The sequence below is a fragment of the Dermacentor variabilis genome, chromosome 4 (assembly GCF_050947875.1).
Source record: "Dermacentor variabilis isolate Ectoservices chromosome 4, ASM5094787v1, whole genome shotgun sequence".
Lineage (NCBI taxonomy): Eukaryota > Metazoa > Arthropoda > Arachnida > Ixodida > Ixodidae > Dermacentor > Dermacentor variabilis.
This window is the reverse complement of record NC_134571.1, coordinates 55813880-55833151: the sequence shown is the minus strand read 5'-3', so window position 1 is coordinate 55833151 and position 19272 is coordinate 55813880. Positions and strand designations below refer to the sequence as shown.

At 45.6% G+C, this 19272-nt stretch overlaps 1 protein-coding gene across 1 annotated transcript in view; it reads left to right on the top strand.

The window, feature by feature from the left end:
- Positions 1–511: 511 nt before the first annotated feature.
- The window catches only part of LOC142579184 (clotting factor B-like), a 23817-nt gene continuing 5056 nt past the window's right edge, over positions 512–19272 (top strand). Inside the window, exons 1-8 of the mRNA XM_075689151.1 lie at positions 512–827; positions 3118–3336; positions 10750–10815; positions 11241–11306; positions 11701–11982; positions 14098–14198; positions 16829–16935; positions 18167–18435. Coding sequence (XP_075545266.1) covers positions 722–827; positions 3118–3336; positions 10750–10815; positions 11241–11306; positions 11701–11982; positions 14098–14198; positions 16829–16935; positions 18167–18435 — 1216 coding nt within the window. The 5' untranslated portion in view covers positions 512–721. The remainder of the gene's footprint in view (positions 828–3117; positions 3337–10749; positions 10816–11240; positions 11307–11700; positions 11983–14097; positions 14199–16828; positions 16936–18166; positions 18436–19272) is intronic.

Sequence of the window (19272 nt, the reverse complement as noted above, 5' to 3'; positions counted from 1 at the left end):
TATTGCATGACAAGCATTGCAATAGGCCAGGCCATTTGTATTCACTCACTCACTCACTCACTCACTCACTCACTCACTCACTCACTCACTCACTCACTCACTCACTCACTCACTCACTCACTCACTCACTCACTCACTCCTCACTCACTCACTCACTCACTCCTTCGCTTATTGGCGAAGGGCCACGTGCAGTCCTATTTTTCGTCGATGCTACATCTGACGATAACGCGGAAGCCTTAGTGCGGATCTATGAAATGCTCTAAACGGGTGCACACATCGCAAGAGCTAGTGTTTAGGCCAGTTGGTATTCCATGATGCGAGGTGTTGTATCGCGTTCCTCCACGTTGTCCTCCTTATTAACACGTTACTCGCCCTCGCGTCATGTCCACACAGCGCATCCACTCGCCGAGAGGTGTCGCCTGACACTCGAAAAAACACGAACAGGGTGAGAGTAGAGTAAGCACGTGGCCCGAGGAAAGGAAAGGAGGGGGGTTTCCCTGCGCCTGATTACGCAGATCGCGTGCGCGCTTCGAAGAAGACGATCTGTTGCTGCCTCGTTGTGCAAGGCCGCGCGCGCCTCTGCGGCCGCCACGACGCATCGAGCGTGGTTGCGGCGGCTACGGCGGCGAGTACCCGTCATCGTTGGTGCGGAAGGGGACAGGCCGCGCCTCTTTGTGTGCCCGGTACAGGAAACACGGCAAGAGGAAACGGTGGAGACACGATGCTTACTGCTGGCTGGAGGATGCGGCGGCGACCGTCCTCCGCTCTGCTACTGCTTGACCTCCTCGTCCTCTTATTCCTTCACGAGGAGGCGGAAGCAGCCAGAGGTAAATGCGTTGATCGCTGCGTGTCCGCTGCGGTTACGCAGTTTTTCAGTAGTCAGCTTTAGTAGCCCTAAAGCATTCCGTTTTGGGCGCCTTCCAGCGTGCTTGAGTCAATACAGAGCAAACTCTATGTAAGGAGACCGCTTGATCGAAGTAAGAAACGCTTGACTTCAACCAGTCATCTTTGTTATTAATCAACTAGTCATCTTTCATATTACTAGGTACGAATTCAATGGGGGTCAAACTGCCCATGATATCGGTGCTTTTCTCTATTGGTCACTTTCGACGACACTTGATGTTTTTAATGTGGATGATGGATAACCGTACTGAAAATTAAAAAATGCGTACCTCTGCAACCTGCAGTTATGAATTTCGAAGCAACGATGTTTAATGATAACTTTTATGCTTAGGCTGCTGCTGCTACTCTACACACATTTTCTCTTTGAGCCATTAGAGTCGCGTAATCAGTTTGTCCCACTATTATCTCTGTAACGTAATCTGAACCAGATTCCTTGTAAGACTGCATTCAGGAGGATCAGCTGCCAGAGTGTTTGCACAGGGATTTCTTGATAGTTTTGAACATCATTCTCCTTCATTTAGAAAACTACATGTTATAAATGTTGCAACATTGTTTCTGCAGACCTTTTGGCTGTCGTGAAGCAAATATACTTGTACAGCACACACACTTTCGTGAACACCAAAAATCTAACTGACGGTAGCTTTTAATCGGGAGCCCTCGGCAGAAATTCCTTAATTCCTGCGATCGCGGCACAAGCCCCGGCCAGCTGGTGCTACTGCTATTGTTACGATTGATAATAATAATAATAATAATAATAATAATAATAATAATAATAATAATAATAATAATAATAATAATAATAATAATAATAATAATAATAATAATAGTTGGAACGAACACAACTCGCTATTATCATGCTTAACGCGCGGTGTTCGAAACAGCACATAAAAGCGCGGGGTTTTCATCTCCAGGAAACGCACATAATCGTTGTGACTGTTCAGTACGCTATAGAACTCGAGGAAGCACGCCCCATAGCTACAGTTCGACTGCTAACGTCTCAGGCGTAGAGTCATTGATAACAAAGTCAGAGCTTAGAACCCTGCCAAATGCGGCCTCACTTTGGTGGGGACAAAAGTGAAGGCATAGATCTCGGTGCGGTTTCGTAATGTACCGTGCTCCTTTATGTATTCTTTGCTTTCTGTCCTCGTTTTACAACGAGTACGAGCTGCTGAGCGGGTTGGTGTTGAACTATTTTTTAGTACGTAGCGTACGGGACAAAGAAGGAGTTCGGACAAGATAAGACAAAAGCTTTCAACCAAAGTTTTATCATGTTTTATTTTTTGTACCGCCTGCATTTACGCACAGACACAAAACAGCAAATCGAAAGAACGAAACGTTCAAAAGTATCCGTAATACGATCACGCAGTCGCGTCGATACATAACTACATCATGTCAGTGACAAGGAGGCATTACCATACGCATCACTGAAGGCTAATAAATTCGTCGTCCTTGCTGCGCACGCTTATTTGACAGCGGGAACGGAGTGACCTAATTGAGACTAGCAGCAACGTTAGAAGGCACAAGATATATGAGTCCTTTTCCGCCGCTTACAAAATTACGACTTTTTACGCGGTGGAAATAGGCAAAATTTAGCAATGAATTCTATTTTTGCTCATACTTTCCTACAAGGCTGTCCTATCCATTGGAGTATCTCCATAAAATACGATCAGCAGGTTGTGCTCTGAAAATGCTGTAGTAGTGCTGCTTTAGAGTGGCTCATTAACATTTCCGCGAAGTGTCTTCAAAACACTCAAGCGCTCTAACAGAAATAGCGTACTCAGCAGAAGATAGGGATATTAACGATACGAAATATCTAGTTGGCTGCCCTGTATTGACGAAAAATCATAAATGTCACATGGGAGGAGAATAAAGAAAGGCGACGATGAAAAGAGAGCAAAACAAAGTGTGTGCATGTACGATGGAGCTTCTAACAACACTCACACTCCATCGCGCAATCCAAAAGGTTACAAAAGACGCAGCAGCGCCTTCATCAATTGACAGATCGAACCCCACATTGGTCGGGGTCCAGATTGAAGAATTTGTCACTCGAGAGGTACGGGTGTCATTGTCGAGCTCTTACCCAGCGCAGTGTTTTTGCCTTTACTCACTGAGCCTCGAATCAAATGATCGTACACCTTGTGCATGTTCGTCAAATGAACACTTCCTCAATTTTCTCTCGTTCTTTCTGCATCTCACGTACCTCCGGCTGTCCAGTGGCCAGGGGCCCGTGCCGCGCCAGGCACCCGACGAAAAACTTCGAGCTGACCGACGGCCGCTGCATGCCGGTGCACGAGTGCCTGCAGTCGCTGAAGGACGTGGGTCGCCTGAAGTTCCCCATCTTCTGCGGCGTCGAGATCCTCCTGCCCATCGTGTGCTGTCCGCTCAGGAACCGCCCGCGCGGGACTACGGCGACTCCTAACGAGCAAGTCTCCGGTGAGCGAATAGGGGTAGCGTGCAAGACCATACCTGCGATTTCACTGCTGCGAATATCCCGGAGGAAAAAAAATAGGTACCCGCCTCCATTCCGCCCTGTGAAAGTAGATGTACAGCGAAGTTGTTGCCTACAAGCCCGCCGCCACAAGCGACGTACGTCGCACGCGCAAGCGCCTCTGCGGAAATGCAGCATACATGCTCATTATTGTGTAGGCCTTTCTCCAAGCGCAAGTGCGTTTTTGGAATAATTAAATTTTTCAAAATTAATGGCGCCAGAAAATTGGTAAAGTACGTCTTACATACAAGCTACAGACGTGATAGCGTCGGACGATAATTAGAATTTACGAGAAAACATAATTACGTTATGCTTAAGGCATAGCCATTTTCCCCATTTTCCAGCTGCCGTTTGAGGTCTGTCTGAGTGGCCGCGGCCGCAGGTGGTGGTGCTGTTTTTTCGGGTGAGCACAGAACGAGCACACGAAAAATCCCGACCAACTAGAGGCTAACAGCTTGTCTGTAAAACTCGAAATTCAAAGAACTTCGGGAAAATTTAAGTGGGTCTCTGAAAGGTCTCTGAAACATCTTTCTTTTAGCATTAAGAGCCCGTTTTTACAAAATTTCTATGACGTGCATGAGCCCTCAGTGGTAGGTGTTCTGGCGGCTTCCGCCCATGAAAACAAGACAGACACGGCGGGGACAGCCAATCGCAGATAGGATTGACGTAAGATGAGTTTTGTTAAACTAAATTATAGTGCTGACACATCTAGATCTCTTCTTTTTTGCGTTAAGTGAGCGTGGATGTGGAAACCGGGAGAAAAAGAAACACCGGCACGCCTCAGATAGCCCTATGTCAATTATTCTAATGCATTTTCTACGAAAAGTTTAGGTTTAGTTCCCAGTAACTCTACATCTATGTGTCGTGAAGTCATGACGCGGAAAGTTGTCAAGAGAGAGGGATCAGGACATCGGGTCGTTGGGGCACTCGCTCTGGCTGACTCTCAACTTGAGTTGATTGTCAGCGCTGTTGTGTGAACCTATCTTAATGTCTTCGTCATCGTCATTGTCAGCGCAATTTTTTTGTCAAGGGTGAATGTAAGGCACGTGCCTTTTTTTTATGATGCGGCGCTTGTTTACTTGTGTGGCAAGGTGCTTATTGAACACGTCAAGAAGACCTAGAAGGGTACATAGAGCTCCGACTGAACAGACATTTCAAAGTAGGTTTATGATTTGTGGAGACATGTAACAAATAACTGCTGGCATTCTTTTCTCCACGAGAACTGCTCCTTGGCATAGTTGGTGTTTACTAAAAGGTATATTTACCTAAAATAACGCGCCCCAATATAGACACATGATCGACGACCCTGCCACCCGAATCGTTATGTCTACCATGCACTGCATATCTTATTTGCGGTAATTATGCCTTTCAGTATTTTTGTCTCCTGCCATTATTCCGCAAATGTAATCTAATAATATTTTTGTGAACACGCTGAAGGTCCAATTTAATTGAGTTGGTTGGAAAAAGAGCAACAGTGTATTTATGTAATTGTTTCTTTCACTAATGCTCAATAATATCCTAATCTCAGTCTGTTGCATAAGAAAGTATAAAATTCTCTAGCGCAAGGATAACATCCGCCAAAATGGCAAAGGTGCAATCTAAAGCCACGCATTCTTTAGAGCGAGAGAGAAAAAAGAACGTGAGAGCAAAAGGAAAATAATTTTATTCACATACACTCACGGGCCGAATTCGCAAAGCTTTTCGTTCTTTATTCTTTGCCATTGGCTGGTCGCCTTCGTTAATAATACGCCCAGCATCAAGATTGGCTAGCGTTTTCTCTTAAGAGCAAATATGTCATAATATCCTTTTGTGAATAGGGATCCTGCTATAGAATTCACACACAAAAAAAGCTTTTTTCGTTTTTTGTGAAAAGACACCTACAAGTGTCTTTGACCTTGTAATTTCTACCCGAGATTTTCCCAAACATTCATGAAAAATTCGACTTATGTGCATGTAGGTTGTTTAAAATTTACGCAAGAACATTAGCTCTGGCGATCACACTCCGTTGCGATGCACTTCGAATCGAGGCTGCTGACTAAAATGTACACACATAAACTCTTCAATGTGCACACGTAAGGTGACTATGATTTCAAACCATAACACAGCTAGTAATAGCACCTACGACGTGCTTTTTTTCTTAAATGATACGTTATGCACAAGTTATCATTGGCTCTTGGAGAATCGAACAAGCCGAAGCCATACTCAGTGCTGAAAAAGCTGTATAAGCATTGGCAAAAAGACTGTATTTCGTGCCGCTTCATTGTCTCTGCAACTTACTGGCCCACAATACACTGTCTAGCCGCAGCAAATGTATCGTCGCCGTAGATATAACTGTATTCATCTTCAGTTCAAGGGAATAATGTGGGGGTACTTAACGGAGTAATTAAACTGGCACAAGTATGAGCGCGTGTACATGGAGTACATATAATTTTTAAGTATACGTGTACCACTTGCCTTGTTTCCGCGACATGCGTGATCGTGGGTTGCGATGAAAACTCCGCTGACGCCGGCAACGAAAGTTGACGCCAGCGAGTGCGGTGCTTAGAGTGGCACGATAAGACAAGTGCAGAGAACCTCGACTCGTTTTTCCCAGTTGCACCACGCGGGCTTGGGCAGATTGGGCGGCTTGGCTGTGGGAAAATACATAAGCGAGATTGCAAAGTGAAACAAACGTCAACATGTTTTTTATGAGTCTCACGTTATTTGGTCCAATTGAGCGACAAAGACTTTGGGCATTGATGAAGCGGTTCTGGCCGAAAAGGAAGCAGACACAGAATGCACATGGAGGTTCATTCATAAAGTTTAGGACTTCAAGCTTTCTTTTAGAACTTTAAAATTGATATACGGTTTGCTAAGATAAAAAGAGGAAATTTGAGTGCAAGTTGGGCGAAGTGTGCCATTTTGTCCTCCCTTCCTGTTGTACGCGCTTAACAAAGCACTGTCGAATGATTTCTTTTGACTGAAGGAACGCATTACATTAGAAGTGTTTGTAGAAAGCGCTTGACCAACAACCCCGCCCCCCTTTCCCCATAGAAAGGAGCTGGACATCTAGTTGTTAACAACGAATGATATGAATATTCATTTTGCGCGTAATTTGAAACGATAAGCGGTTTGATGTCGTGATAGTGCAACAAAACCAGATTGAACAAAAGAGTGAACACAGTGCTCAGCGCTGTGTTATTTTTTCGCTGGATATCGGGACACTAAGCCATGTTCTCCCACCAAGCCCCATCCTACACTTTTCTGATGAGCGGCAGTAGCTCGCGGTCAGCAAAGTACAAGTACATTTAAGTTTATGGCCGTCAATATTTCTATAAAGCTTCAGAAAAATCAGCGATCGTTTCACCCTTATTTGATTGGAGAGGCTAGCATATATTGGCACAAAACGGCATTGGACTGAAAAACCAGTTCCTTTCTGTATAAATGCTTCATCGCCTGATGGAGGCTGGCAGAAGGGACAAACCATGGGCTCTTGCCTGAGAGATGCTGATATATGAAAGCAAATTGAAGTAAAAGGGAAGCTTCTGAAGGGTCGGACATTGTACGGGAAGACGTGACACGATTTGTTCTTTTGCTCTCGGTTCATTTGCTTATCAAAGTAATTAAGGAAAACTCGAGAAAAAAAAAAGATCATCGTTGGAAGCGTATAGGCCTGCGCAGAGCTTTTAATGGGGGCTAAACCAACTTGCCGCGCCTCTCTCTCTCTCTCTCTCTCTCTCTCTCTCTCTCTCTCTCTCTTCGCCTTCCCTAATGCTCATTCTTCCTTTTGTCGTGCTACCCACGGTGATACATTTCACCGACATTCAGCGGGAAATGAAAAGTCACCACAGAAACGTGTAATATACAATATTTATTATTTATTCAGTTGTCGCTTACTACATTTCCGCATTGCGATGTGCTAGGCTGTTGTTTAATGGGCATACCGATCATAGCTTATTTTAAACAACCTGCTACCAAGCACCATACAGTAGGATGCAAGCAGGTGCCAAGGAACGTTATTAGCGTTTTTCTCCTTTTGTACAGGAAAATTCACAAGGTGTACATTGTCGCGCCGTCATAATTGTGTAGGTCTCTTTTCCGAACTCACCTCAGTAGAAGGAATGACGCTTAAATATGTTGCATCTTCTTAGATGCAAAACAAATTCCACGAAAATCTTGCGTATTTCAAGGCGATTGGTATTAACCGCCCTGGATGCTAAAACGAATAATCCGAGTAAAGGCTCTAACATATACACATCATGTACTCGCCTATTTTAAGCAAAAGCCTGCATTTTTTTTACCAGTGCTGAATGACTGAAGCATAGCTTGTAGACAGCGCAAAGTCGTGCTCAACAAACGGCAAAAGAAACCATAGAAGGCATAGGCGGAAAGTTCTATTTTCTCCAGGGGGGCGGGGGGGGGGGGAGGCTTTCCAAATAAATAAATAAATAAATAAATAAATAAATAAATAAATAAATAAATAAATAAATAAATAAATACATAAATAAATAAATAAATAAATAGACAGTAATAAAATAAATAAATAAAAAATTACACAGTAATACAATTTCTGAACACAACTGCTATTACCTTAAAGCAATGTGACTTCATGTAACGACGTAGTTTAATTACTTGTCAAAGCATGCTTTATGCCATTGGTTTCATTTATTTCCCGGCGGCCGAATAAAGGTATATAGGATGATAAACGATGAGGCGCACGAAGAAACAACCATATTAACAAATAAATCAATAAATATAATGACACAGCGATATCTCAAGAGTGCGAAAGGACACGAGAGCAAGTAGGAACAGCGTGGCATGCGTTAATGAGCAGCTGATACAGCATATGACGAATCAAGATTGATAAGGAAAATGCACAGCATTGACTAGGGACCTTTATAGAATAGCGCAACCAAACGTCTTTGCATAACCAAGGGCGTTATAACGTAAAGCTATTCCAAACTTTTCTATTCCAATTCTGCAATCAGCCCTCCGCGATTGGTCAAAAACTTCTTTGGACCATCCCCACTTCGCCTGTCTTTCACGCGACGTCACGACAATCACCATCGCTCCCCATCTGATATGACGTGCACACACTGATTATGCAGGATTGAACCGAACAAAAGAAAAGTAGTTATTTCTGATTCGACGCCTTTTCGCCGTTAGCCCTCTGCTATCGGTCAAAAGTTTTAGGGCTGCACCCACTTCCCCTGCCTGTCACGCGACATCACAAAACCGCGAAATCTCACCGCGTCAAAGTAACGTGTGCGCTTTGAAAATACATGAATTTGCCAGACAAAACTATTTTTTTTTTCTGAATAGACGGAGGATGCCCCGTTCCGAAAGGAATAAAAGATGGCTGCCGCCGATTGCTCAGGCACTGGCTACTCGCACCTGCCGTACAGCATGGGTTTATTTGCGTAGAATAATACTTTTCGCGTGGCAGTGTAGCGTTTCCGGGCAATTTCAGCACGTTTATGACTTCGCTCTGCTAACACTTCGTTTCTGAAGATCAGATTTAGCCTTCCGTCGCTCGCCGCCGCGATTTTCGACCAGCCATCTCAAGCTAAGTAAGGCGAAGCAGACCAATCGCAGACGCTGGCACCACCCTCTCCATCCACTTATCTATTTTCAGTGCACTGGCTCGGCTCCACCGAAACCGTCTCCACTTGAGCGTGCTCCTCGCCTTCTGGCAGCCAATTACAAACGAAAAACCACTCAATGTAGGCAATCGTATTCATTTTGAAAGCAAAGAAAAGCAACCTCCTATAAACTAGGAGAGCGTTTGATTGAGCTGTTCAGGCAACGCTGCGGGTCACCGCCCGATGTTTTCGTTGGCGGTTACGCAAATTTGACGTCAGGAGACTGGAATAAAAACATAGTGGTACAGTTTTACATTATAGGACTCCAACAGGCCTCATTCTGCTTGCGCTGCTCTGTATCCCATTTTCATTGCTTTTTATAGCTTTTGGCGTTGTTTTCTAAGCCAGGTATTTGCTTGAGTCCTGCCTCACTTTCCTGAAGCTTCCCTCACTACTTCCTCGCCTCGTATTAGCGCCTGATAACTTTTGCCAACTGAATACATCATGTATGCCTTACTGTAGAAGAGAAGGAAAGGGGTTAACTGAGGGGCCCGATTTTTATTAGTCATATCATAAGAAGCCAACAAACACTGACACTGAGGATCTTGTTGTCCTCAGTGTCAGTGTGTGTTGGCTTCTTATGATATTACTGTAGAAGGAGCACTCTGTAAAACTAGCGCCCTGGTACAAAACCGGTCAGAACTATGCGATAGCTCCCAAATTCTTTCTTTTATGAAGACTTATCGCCACGCAACCATCATGAAGGGCACCTCTCCATTAGAACGAGAGCGAAGAACTTTCCGAATCAGTCCATTACACAATAAGATTCAGCCAGTTAGGCCGAATCACACAGTTAAGCGCACGTTTTCTCCAAGTTTGTGTCTGACTGCGCTTGGCTGTCCGTGCGCCCGAAGAGTACTATATACGCGGGTCGCGCGCTTTAACTTGGGGGTAATCTGCGCCGGGTTCAAGCTTGTAATCCGAAATGGCTGGTCCCTTCGCCTGAGCTGTCTTCCCGCGCGCCTAGTGTTATGTTTCCGCTGGTGCTTATATTGTGGAAAATGTTTCCTTCTCAGAACCAGACGGGTTCTGGTGAAGTACCGATAAGCGACGTGCCCACTGTTTGCTTTGTTGTTGGTGATCATGTTGTGCTTGTATCCGGGGTACATTACGACGTAGAAGGCGGTAGAAGCCGCCGCTGGTGATTCTAATGCGCTTATCTTCTTGCTGTTAGAATTGGTAGAAATAAAGCGAAAGTATGAATTAAATGCTATGCACATCGCACCGACTATGACGCAGTAAGTTTTTAGCCACAATAAAATATGAAGTGAAAAGGAAGAGGCAACTCAAAAGAAACCTCAAATGATGTGGATAACAGAACTCTGGTAATCACATTCGGGGGGAGGGTGAGGGGAGGAGGCTTCGGCATCTCCGGGAGGGAGGCTTCGCCCTCCCCCTCCCCCCGCAGTAAACTTCAGTGGGGGCTCGGGTCTCGGAGACACCTCCCCCCCCCCCTCTAGTCGGCGCCTATGATAGAAGGTGCTCATGGGACATGGAAAGAACGACTGTGAACTCTTAATTATTTAGCTGTACAGTCTCATACTAAGTAATATTAGCATGAAAATTTGTCTAGCAACTCACGCTGAACCCTAGCTCCGTTCACGTAGCCGCAAGGGCTACGACCATTATTTTGTGGCTTGCTTAGTGGAGTCACCTTTATACTTACAGATAAAAAAGTGGTACAAGAAAACGCTCTCGTCTTTGTGTCTGAGCACTGTATATTTATAATATGCGCAGCGACACTACCACCGGCGTCGCCAACAATGGATCGATCTGAAGCAGTCATCAGCGAACCACAAGAAGGTAGCGTAAGAACATTTGATTTCCCTATTTTACGGACGTTCTGTTCAAACGCACGTCATTACAATTGCACCATACTAAGAATAGTGTTTATCATACTGAACGAAACTGTCGATTTACCAAAGGTCTTTTACTTTGCTAATATGTTGTGCAATCATGGTCAAAACGCAATCTCCAAGTTGACATCTCCTTTGGCTGATTTCGGAGAGAAGGGAGGGGACAGCGAAAAATGCAGGGGAACGAATTCAGCCGCATTGTTTTTGCAACATATGAGTACAGTCGAGTGTCATCATGTTTCCGTCTCCTGCAGTCATTGAAATCAAACAGAGCTCAGCTTCGTCATTTATTTTACCGGAAATCTTTTAAGCGTAATATCAGACACTTGTGTTACGAGGCGAGCACCACTCTGTGAAAAACTTTGCTTTCAGAGCCACACCACTTCGCGCTAAGTAGCCAGCCAGCTGTTCCTGTCATTTTTTCCGGATCGGCGGATGGTAAGACTGCAAATTTTTTGTTGCCTTCGCCACACACTTGGCCCTTTGATTAACTTTGCCCGCTGCATGTTGGGGCAGAAAGGCGACCGTTTCTATTTGAGAATCATCCTATTTTATTGAGGACGTCGTTAGACAGAATGCCCAGGTTCCCTGCAGCGCGATTCTGACAGCTTGTAAGAGTCATGTTTTTGCGCAGTCCCTCTGACTGGGCTGGGGGGCAGGAGCGGCACACGGTACGACACGCTCTTTGCCCAAGCTTATTTATGGCGCTGAATGCTTATGTATAATTGGTTGTTTGTCTATAGCGAATTTCTAAAGTCGAATGTATCAGTGTAGCCTACCTTAGTACCTCTCTTCAATGTCATTTCGATATCACACGGCAATCATCGCGCAGAGCCACCGGCTGAGTGCGAGACACCCGGTGGCCAGCAGGGCGCCTGCCTGCCGCTGGAAAGCTGCATGCCATTGCGCGAACAAGTGCGCCGCAAGGAGTTCCCACCGCTGTGCGACCTGCGAGGCACCACGCCGTACGCCTGCTGCCCTGCGAGGCTCTTCCGCCAAGGCTCGCAGCACATCGATACCGTAGAGACGACTCCTGCGCCACCTGACGACATGTCGAGTGCGGCCGTCAACAGAGCCATTCGCGTGACGCAGATCATGCTTGAGAACAACCGGTGTACGTTTCATGTGTCCATTCTCGAAGCACGCACGTTTGAGGCACTCATTGCTGAGGCAGTAAAGGTTTGTGCTCGTCTCAGAAGCACATTGAGACAGTATCCTCATAAGCGCTTAACGCAGAGTCTTCGTAACATTGATAGACTGAGGTGATTAACTTTCGTAAAACGAGGAATGTCGTTGAAGCCAACGTTTCGACTAGGAGACTTGTCTTCTTCAGGGCAACAACCTGTTTCACTTGCAGCCGCTCACAAGTTGCTTTACTTGTGAGTGGCTGCAAGTGAAACAGGTTGTTGCCCTGAAGAAGACAAGTCCTCTTGTCGAAACTTTGGCTTCAGCGACATTCCTCGTTCTACCACAGTTAATCACTTCAAGCCTCCATCTTTCTGTGAACCTCTTTATTCTTCGGTCGGCTGTGTTTCACGTAGGGTGGATGAAGCAATGCTGAATTGGATTCTTGCTCTTCTGGTAGGGCACCTAGACCAGTAGTGGCCAAACACATATGTTAAAGCCGGAGTGACGAAGCTTTTTCGTTCGTAAGTGTTATATGCCGTTGACCGCAGCTGACTTCCTTCACATGTCCAGCATCAGGATTGGTTGAGATGTGCTGTTGCGGACATTCCTAGCGTAAGAGCTTTTCTGTGAATACGGGCCCTTGACTTGCATTGACGTAACTTTGTTAAGTTCCCTTCGCAACTTACCATCGTCGAGGCGGCCGCTTCACCATAACGCCGATCACTACCATGAATACCGGATGCTCAAACATTAATCAATGACGAATTATCCTGCGAAGGAGATTTGTGAACATGGTCCCAAAAGGCCAAGTTTCCGAAAAAAAGCCAATTAGAAGGCCCGTGAAGGAACTGTATTTCTTGTTAGGAAAAAAAAAAAGGACGACTCATTGCAGGTGTTAAACCAGAAAATAGCCATCTAACAAGTTATTGGTCAAGTGGTTCCCACTTAATGACTTTGTAGCCGATCACTAGCATCACGTCAACTCACCAGAGAGCGGCATGCATGTGGCTCGCAAGCAGCGCTTCCGCCACGATGATCTAGGTCCTAATATTGGTAGCTCTATAGAATACACGTATTTCGAACGTAAAGATGTGTCACAGTTTATCTCTCGTGCTTGAGCACCATCCGGTCAAATTGTCAAGGTCCACTTGGCCTACCACGATGACAGAGACCCAAAGCTGTGTGGTTCAGTGAGTTCTATGAGAAGTGCGTATGATAGTCCACCCACGGGCGTGAGTGTGGCTTCAAGTGAAGAGCGCGCGTCATTCATCTCGACACGCGATTGCCAGTGTATACATAGGCACATCACAGCCCTTTGCGAATGTATCTCATAGTCTATAAGTTGACGATAGTATGCACGTCACGTTGAGTTGTTGTACGAGCTGCTCCGTTTCCGCTCCAGAATAGTACGTTGTTGCTGTTGCTAAATGCGAGATTTCGACTTTCGTTAAACGTGGCAAGCTTTCCTTGTGTGACGCGCAACGGTCGGGCGCCATCCAGTGGCGCATTATGTACTGAAGAAGCGAACTCGGGACCGAATTCACAAAATTTTGTAAATGTTTTGGGCCATTGACGGGCTGCCTTCTCTAATATGTCAAGCAGCAAGATTGGCTGCAATGATCTGCGCTTAGAAACAATTCTAGCGCAGGAAATGTTTTGTGAATAGGACCCTGCGCACGTATTTACGAGAAACAACTTCTTATGCTAGAACCATTTGTAAGAGCAAAGTTCCGCCATTTGCGACGTCGGGCATATTATTAGCGAAAGCGGCCGGCCAATTGCCAAGAGCACTGACGAACGAAAAGCTTTGTAAATTTCCCGCTTGTTTTTTGCCCCCTAGAAAACTAGCCTACATATGCGTCTGTTGAGGCCTGTTCTTTTGTTCACTGAAGTTCATTTTAAACTGGCGAAGAGAAACACACTCTGCGCAAGAGTCATAAGGTTAATGCATTATGTGTAATTAACTGTGCAATCGGCAATCCTTTGTTATGGGCGTAACTTCCTGGTTTACTGGATGTTCGTTGCCTGGTTCCTTTTATGAAACATGTCTTTTCACTGTGTGTACCCTCGTCAAATTTTCCATTCATCTGCACATGTACAGATTGTGGCAAGACACCCGCGCAACAGTCGATGCGGCCATGGAGGTACACTCCTACCGTGCTTGGAGGCCGCTCTGTAAGCCTCGGGAAGTACGCTTTTGCTGTAAGTAGTCGGTGTTTGATTTAACACTAATATTCGTTACTGTCCTTCCACCGACTTATTAAACCCTCAGAAAGTGTAATAAGGGAGCGTAAGAGGTAAGAAATAACAGGCAGACGCAATGCACTTGTTGGAATCTATCTAAGTAAAGTGAAGCGTTAATTGTTCAAACATTTCAATTAAATGCTACGCAGGGACACACGGTGTGAAGAAGAAGAAAATAAACTTTATTGAAAATAACCGTCAGGCCAGTTTTGGTTGTGGTGGCCCCAGGTGGCTTCTCGAAGTCCTTTGACTCGGGCGCCACCTTCGGCTTGCCGGACGGCACAGAGCTGGTCTTCCAGCACCTAACTTTTGAGGACCGCCTCCCAGTGTTGCCGACACCAACGGGGAAGGTCTCCGGCGGCCCCCGCAGCTGGGGCGACGTCGGGAAAGAGTGATCTCGAGGCTTCCTGTATTCTGATAACGTCTGCCGTTATGGACGCGTCGCGAACGACGTCGGTTTTGGTACCGCAGTTGCCGGCACACTCTCAGAGCATGTGTCGAAGCCTTGCTCTGTGTCCGCACGCTTTACACGTATCAGTAGGGTATATACGCCTGGGTAACAGCGGTGTAAGGCGCTTACTGCAAACGCGCGCTTACCCTATCCCGACACATGATGAGTGAAATTTTATTTCAAACTGCGCACAAGGAACGTACCGTTCATGTTCTTCTGCCATTCGATGTGTTTTATGTTATTTGACTTCGGGGACAAGCGCACGGAACTGTTCGTGCTATAAACCGCGTTTTGCAGAGCACAGAATGCATTCATGCCCGGCAAGAGGTTTCTCCTTGGCGTTGAAAATGCGCTTCGCTTCCATGTCACACACGCAAATCCCACACACTCCCACAATGCGAGTTTTTTTCATACTAAGTCTAACACAAGCCCTCTTCAGACCGCGCCTTCGCGGAGACCCCACCGCGCGGCGAACGTTAGCCACACAACCTCAGATTACACAGCCTCCGGGATCTAATCAGCTTCCATTACAGCATCTTTCGAATTGGCCCAGTTTACGAATACATTGCCTCTCGAATGGGCCCAGCTTTCCCATGAAAACTCTATAAATACTAATAAATTAGACCACTGCGCTTTAAAAAGCACGTGAAACTCCGATTTCTCAACCTCTAATATTTGTGAGGTCTGCACTGTGTATAGTGTTTAGGTCGAAAAAAAGAACAGCAATAAAGGCTAGGTAATTCTAAAAAAAATGTTCTAGTAGTTATTGATGAACTCATAGTGATCAGTTACTGCCCACATAGTAAGCCCTCCATTGTGGTTTGATTCAGTAGTGCTCTGAATTCTGAATATATGCCAACAATGCAATTATGTGCGAGAGAAAAAAAAAATGTGTTCCCGAGAAAACATTTTCTTTTATTTCGAGGAGGGCTACCTTACGGCTTCTTATTGCCTTACATCGCATGTAGTACATCTCATAATTATTGCTTTGCTTGAATTCTGAACTGAAAAAATAATTTGGCACACGCAGTGACATTTCGGTGGCGAAGCTTTGTAATATCTCTAATCCAAGCAACCCAAGTCTCTTTCAAACATCCCGACCGCTTATGACAACTATGAGAAGCACAGTAAGGCTGTCCATCCTTACTGAGACGTTCCGTACATTTCCGTATAACTTTGACGAAATATGTATGTATTACGTATAAATTCCGTGGCACTTCCATATTGGTCGTACGGAAAACACGTGGAAGTATAGGAATGCATATGCAACGGTTCAAGAGGGCTGATTAGCCTGGCTAGTAAAATTATATAATTGTGCTTCACAGGGGGAAGCTCTGTATATGGAGTCATATGAGCAAAATAAACATTTCTCTCTATCAGACATCACCTGGTTGCTTTGACTAGCTCTGACAAAAACAACGACCCTGTTAGGTCCAATGCCTGTCTCGCTTCTACAGCGGGGTAAAAAATGAATTGGAATATTTTTTTATTGCGATAAAGACTTGCCCTTAAGGCATAATTCTTGGTGCGTATATGTGTATTATATGTGTGCTGTGAGGCCTGTGTTGTGTATGAATTGAAGCAGTGTTTTGTGGAATCTGTTGTCAAGTATCCAGCGGTCATAGCTGGTTGTCACACTGTAGCGGAGGCCGGCTTTCAGTAGGAGACGCGACCGTTCCGATTTTAAACCAGTACATGTCCATATTGGGTGGTATGTGTCTGCTTCCATCACAGGAACGGAGCAGTATGGACACGTAGCACCCAGTGGTAAATCCGACCAGTTCCACCTTGAGATAACAGCCGATGTAAGGGCCACCCCGGCCCGAAGCCTCCTAAGCACAACTTCCTCCGCCCTAGTAAGGTGAAGGGGGAGGGAGCAGACACTCGGTGTGATAAGAGCGCGTGTGTCCTGCCGGAGAAAATTTTTACGGGCTCGGAGCGAGTTAAGGGGTTGAGGTGGGACGGGAATAGGCGGAAGATCACGATTCGGAGGGCAGTGTGCCTGCTGGTCAGCAGCGATGTGAGGGTTCGCTGAATGGCTTGGAAATCCGAGGGTAACTCCTGCATATGCCATCGAATGGGTCCCGCCTCCATAAAGGAAAAAAAGAACACAGCATTTGCACGCATTTCTTTTCAGGTGGCCATATTTCGAGACGAAGTGAAAATTCTGAACTACTGGTGCGGCGGCACGCTGATAACTTCCCGGGTCGTCCTCTCTGCTGCCCATTGCTTCGTATATTCACTGTGAGTATGCGGCAGTGAGTATTCAAACTGGTGAATTTTTAAATGTCCAGCATTTATAAAATGTCTAGTCTTTGAACTTCCGCTTTTTGTTCAGATCTGGTCTGGAGGAAACACAAGAGGTGAGCATCCCGTGCCTCACAGAGTTCTAAATATAAGTGCTGGCTGTGCAAGTATCTGAAACAACGTTATGTTTAGAATTGCATTGTTCCAAAAGCAATGCGCATCACAAGGTCAAGCGGCGCCTTGCGTGCACCAAACCCTCAAATCCAGCCCACTTTAACGATTTACTTACTGATCAACAACAACAACAACAACAACAACAACAACAACAACAACAACAACAACAACAACAACAACAACAACAACAACAACAACAACAACAACAACAACAACAACAACAACAACAACAACAAACCTTCACAGTACCGTTAATAATGTGTAACGCATCTCGGAGTTACTCTGCCAAGATATGAATACTACGGGAATATTGTGAAGAGTGAATAACAGAGGATGGGGATATCGCAAAGAGACAGACTCTTAATGACTGATAATTCGTATATCAGGCTGCATTTGGTATTTTGGTATTAGATGCATCTCCTAGTCCCGTTAGAGCGTCAAATGCCTCTCTTGTTGCTGGCGCTGCCCAAATTTCCCAGTAAACGCGGTGTTGTGTCGCTAATCACAATTTTCTTTGAAGCGAGTTTTCGATTACTGACCGTGCTACCAAAACATTTTTAAGGGTACATGAACCTCAACTGAGATGATTCTCTTGAACTGCTCTTTCTCAGTCGGCTATATTGTTTTCTTCTTTTTTATTTCGCGTGGAGTGTCTTGGGGTTTTCAAATCCCGCAAGCGATTTGCGCATGTGATTCCTGGTCATATAAATATGCGCGTTTGTGGTGTCATCGAAGTAAGATCTGGTACACTATGAATAGAAGTTACATTTCAATAACGTCATATTATCAATGTGTAATTAATATGCCCTATATGCGGTATATAACAATTGGTAACTGTATATCGAATGTGGCTGCTCAGAGCAACGCACATCTCCATGTTGTTTTTTTAAAACTCCCTTGTCTTGCACTTTGAGAGCTAATATGTAGTATTATAAACAGCACTCCACATATAAACAACACTCTCCGCGCTATTCGCCGGGGACACGCTAAATTTGGAGGCGCCTCCGTATACCTGCAAGCTGGCTGTCTCTCTCAATGGGTGCCACTGTCGCAGGAACGACACCAAGTACATCGCACGAGTGGGCGGCGTCAACATATCGGACGTGAGCAACACCACGTTCGTGCAGAGAAACGTGGCGTCGGTGCACCTGCACCCGGAATACAACGACCGGCACCACTACAACGACGTCGCCCTGCTGCTGCTCGATTTGCCCGCGCGACAGCTAGGCGTGCCAAAGCCGTTCGCTTGCTTGCCGGACGCCGATTCGGCCGCGACAGTGCACGGAATAGCCACCGTGCTGGGCTGGGGACACAACGCCTTCGGTGAGTTCGCGAGGGCGTGTACAGTATTGAGCAACGTAGGAGGGAACACGGAAGTCTGTTTTCGAGCAACCGTTACTGTACCTGTACGCGGATTCGAACCTGACGCGCGAGCGCGTAGCTTTCCTCCCCCGTTGAGCGTCTAGGGCCAAATTCACAAACTTTTCATTAGTGAGAACAGTTTGGCCTTGGCTGGCTGCGCCTTCGATGTTCAGCATATGCATTGGCTGGCATTTCCTCTCACGGACATGCGGCGTTCTGTAAATTTCTCTGCCTGAAAGCGACCACCAGCGTCCGTATTCACAAAAAGATCTCTTAGGCTACAGTTGTTCGTAAGAACCAATTTCAAGCTAATTCTGATGCTGAACATGTTACTAGTGAAGGCGGCTGGCCAATGGCAAATATAACTTACGAATTTACGCTTTGAGATTTTGCTCCCTAATATGTTACTAGCGACGATGCCTCGGATTATGAGCAATTCGAACAATAACATTTCTCTCTCTTACGAATAACAAAAGCGCAAATGCTTTTCGTGAACAAGGGCCTTGTCTCTGTGGAACATGTCCATGTTCGGCGCACATGCGTGGTGAGCTGCGCTGCACCCTCACGAATGTATATTTCGACGTCCCTTTTCCGCGAAGCTGTTATTGCGACTAGAAGCGCGTGATAAGCTCGAAAGGACGGGACACGGTGGGAAGGAGGTGGAAGAAATGCAACAGTAACAAGTTATTTGCATGGTATGGTCACCTGCAATCGCATACCAATTAAATAATTGCACTTAGAAAGGCATTATGCTCAAAAAGACGTAAATGTAGGATGCGCAAGCGGATTTCGTAAACG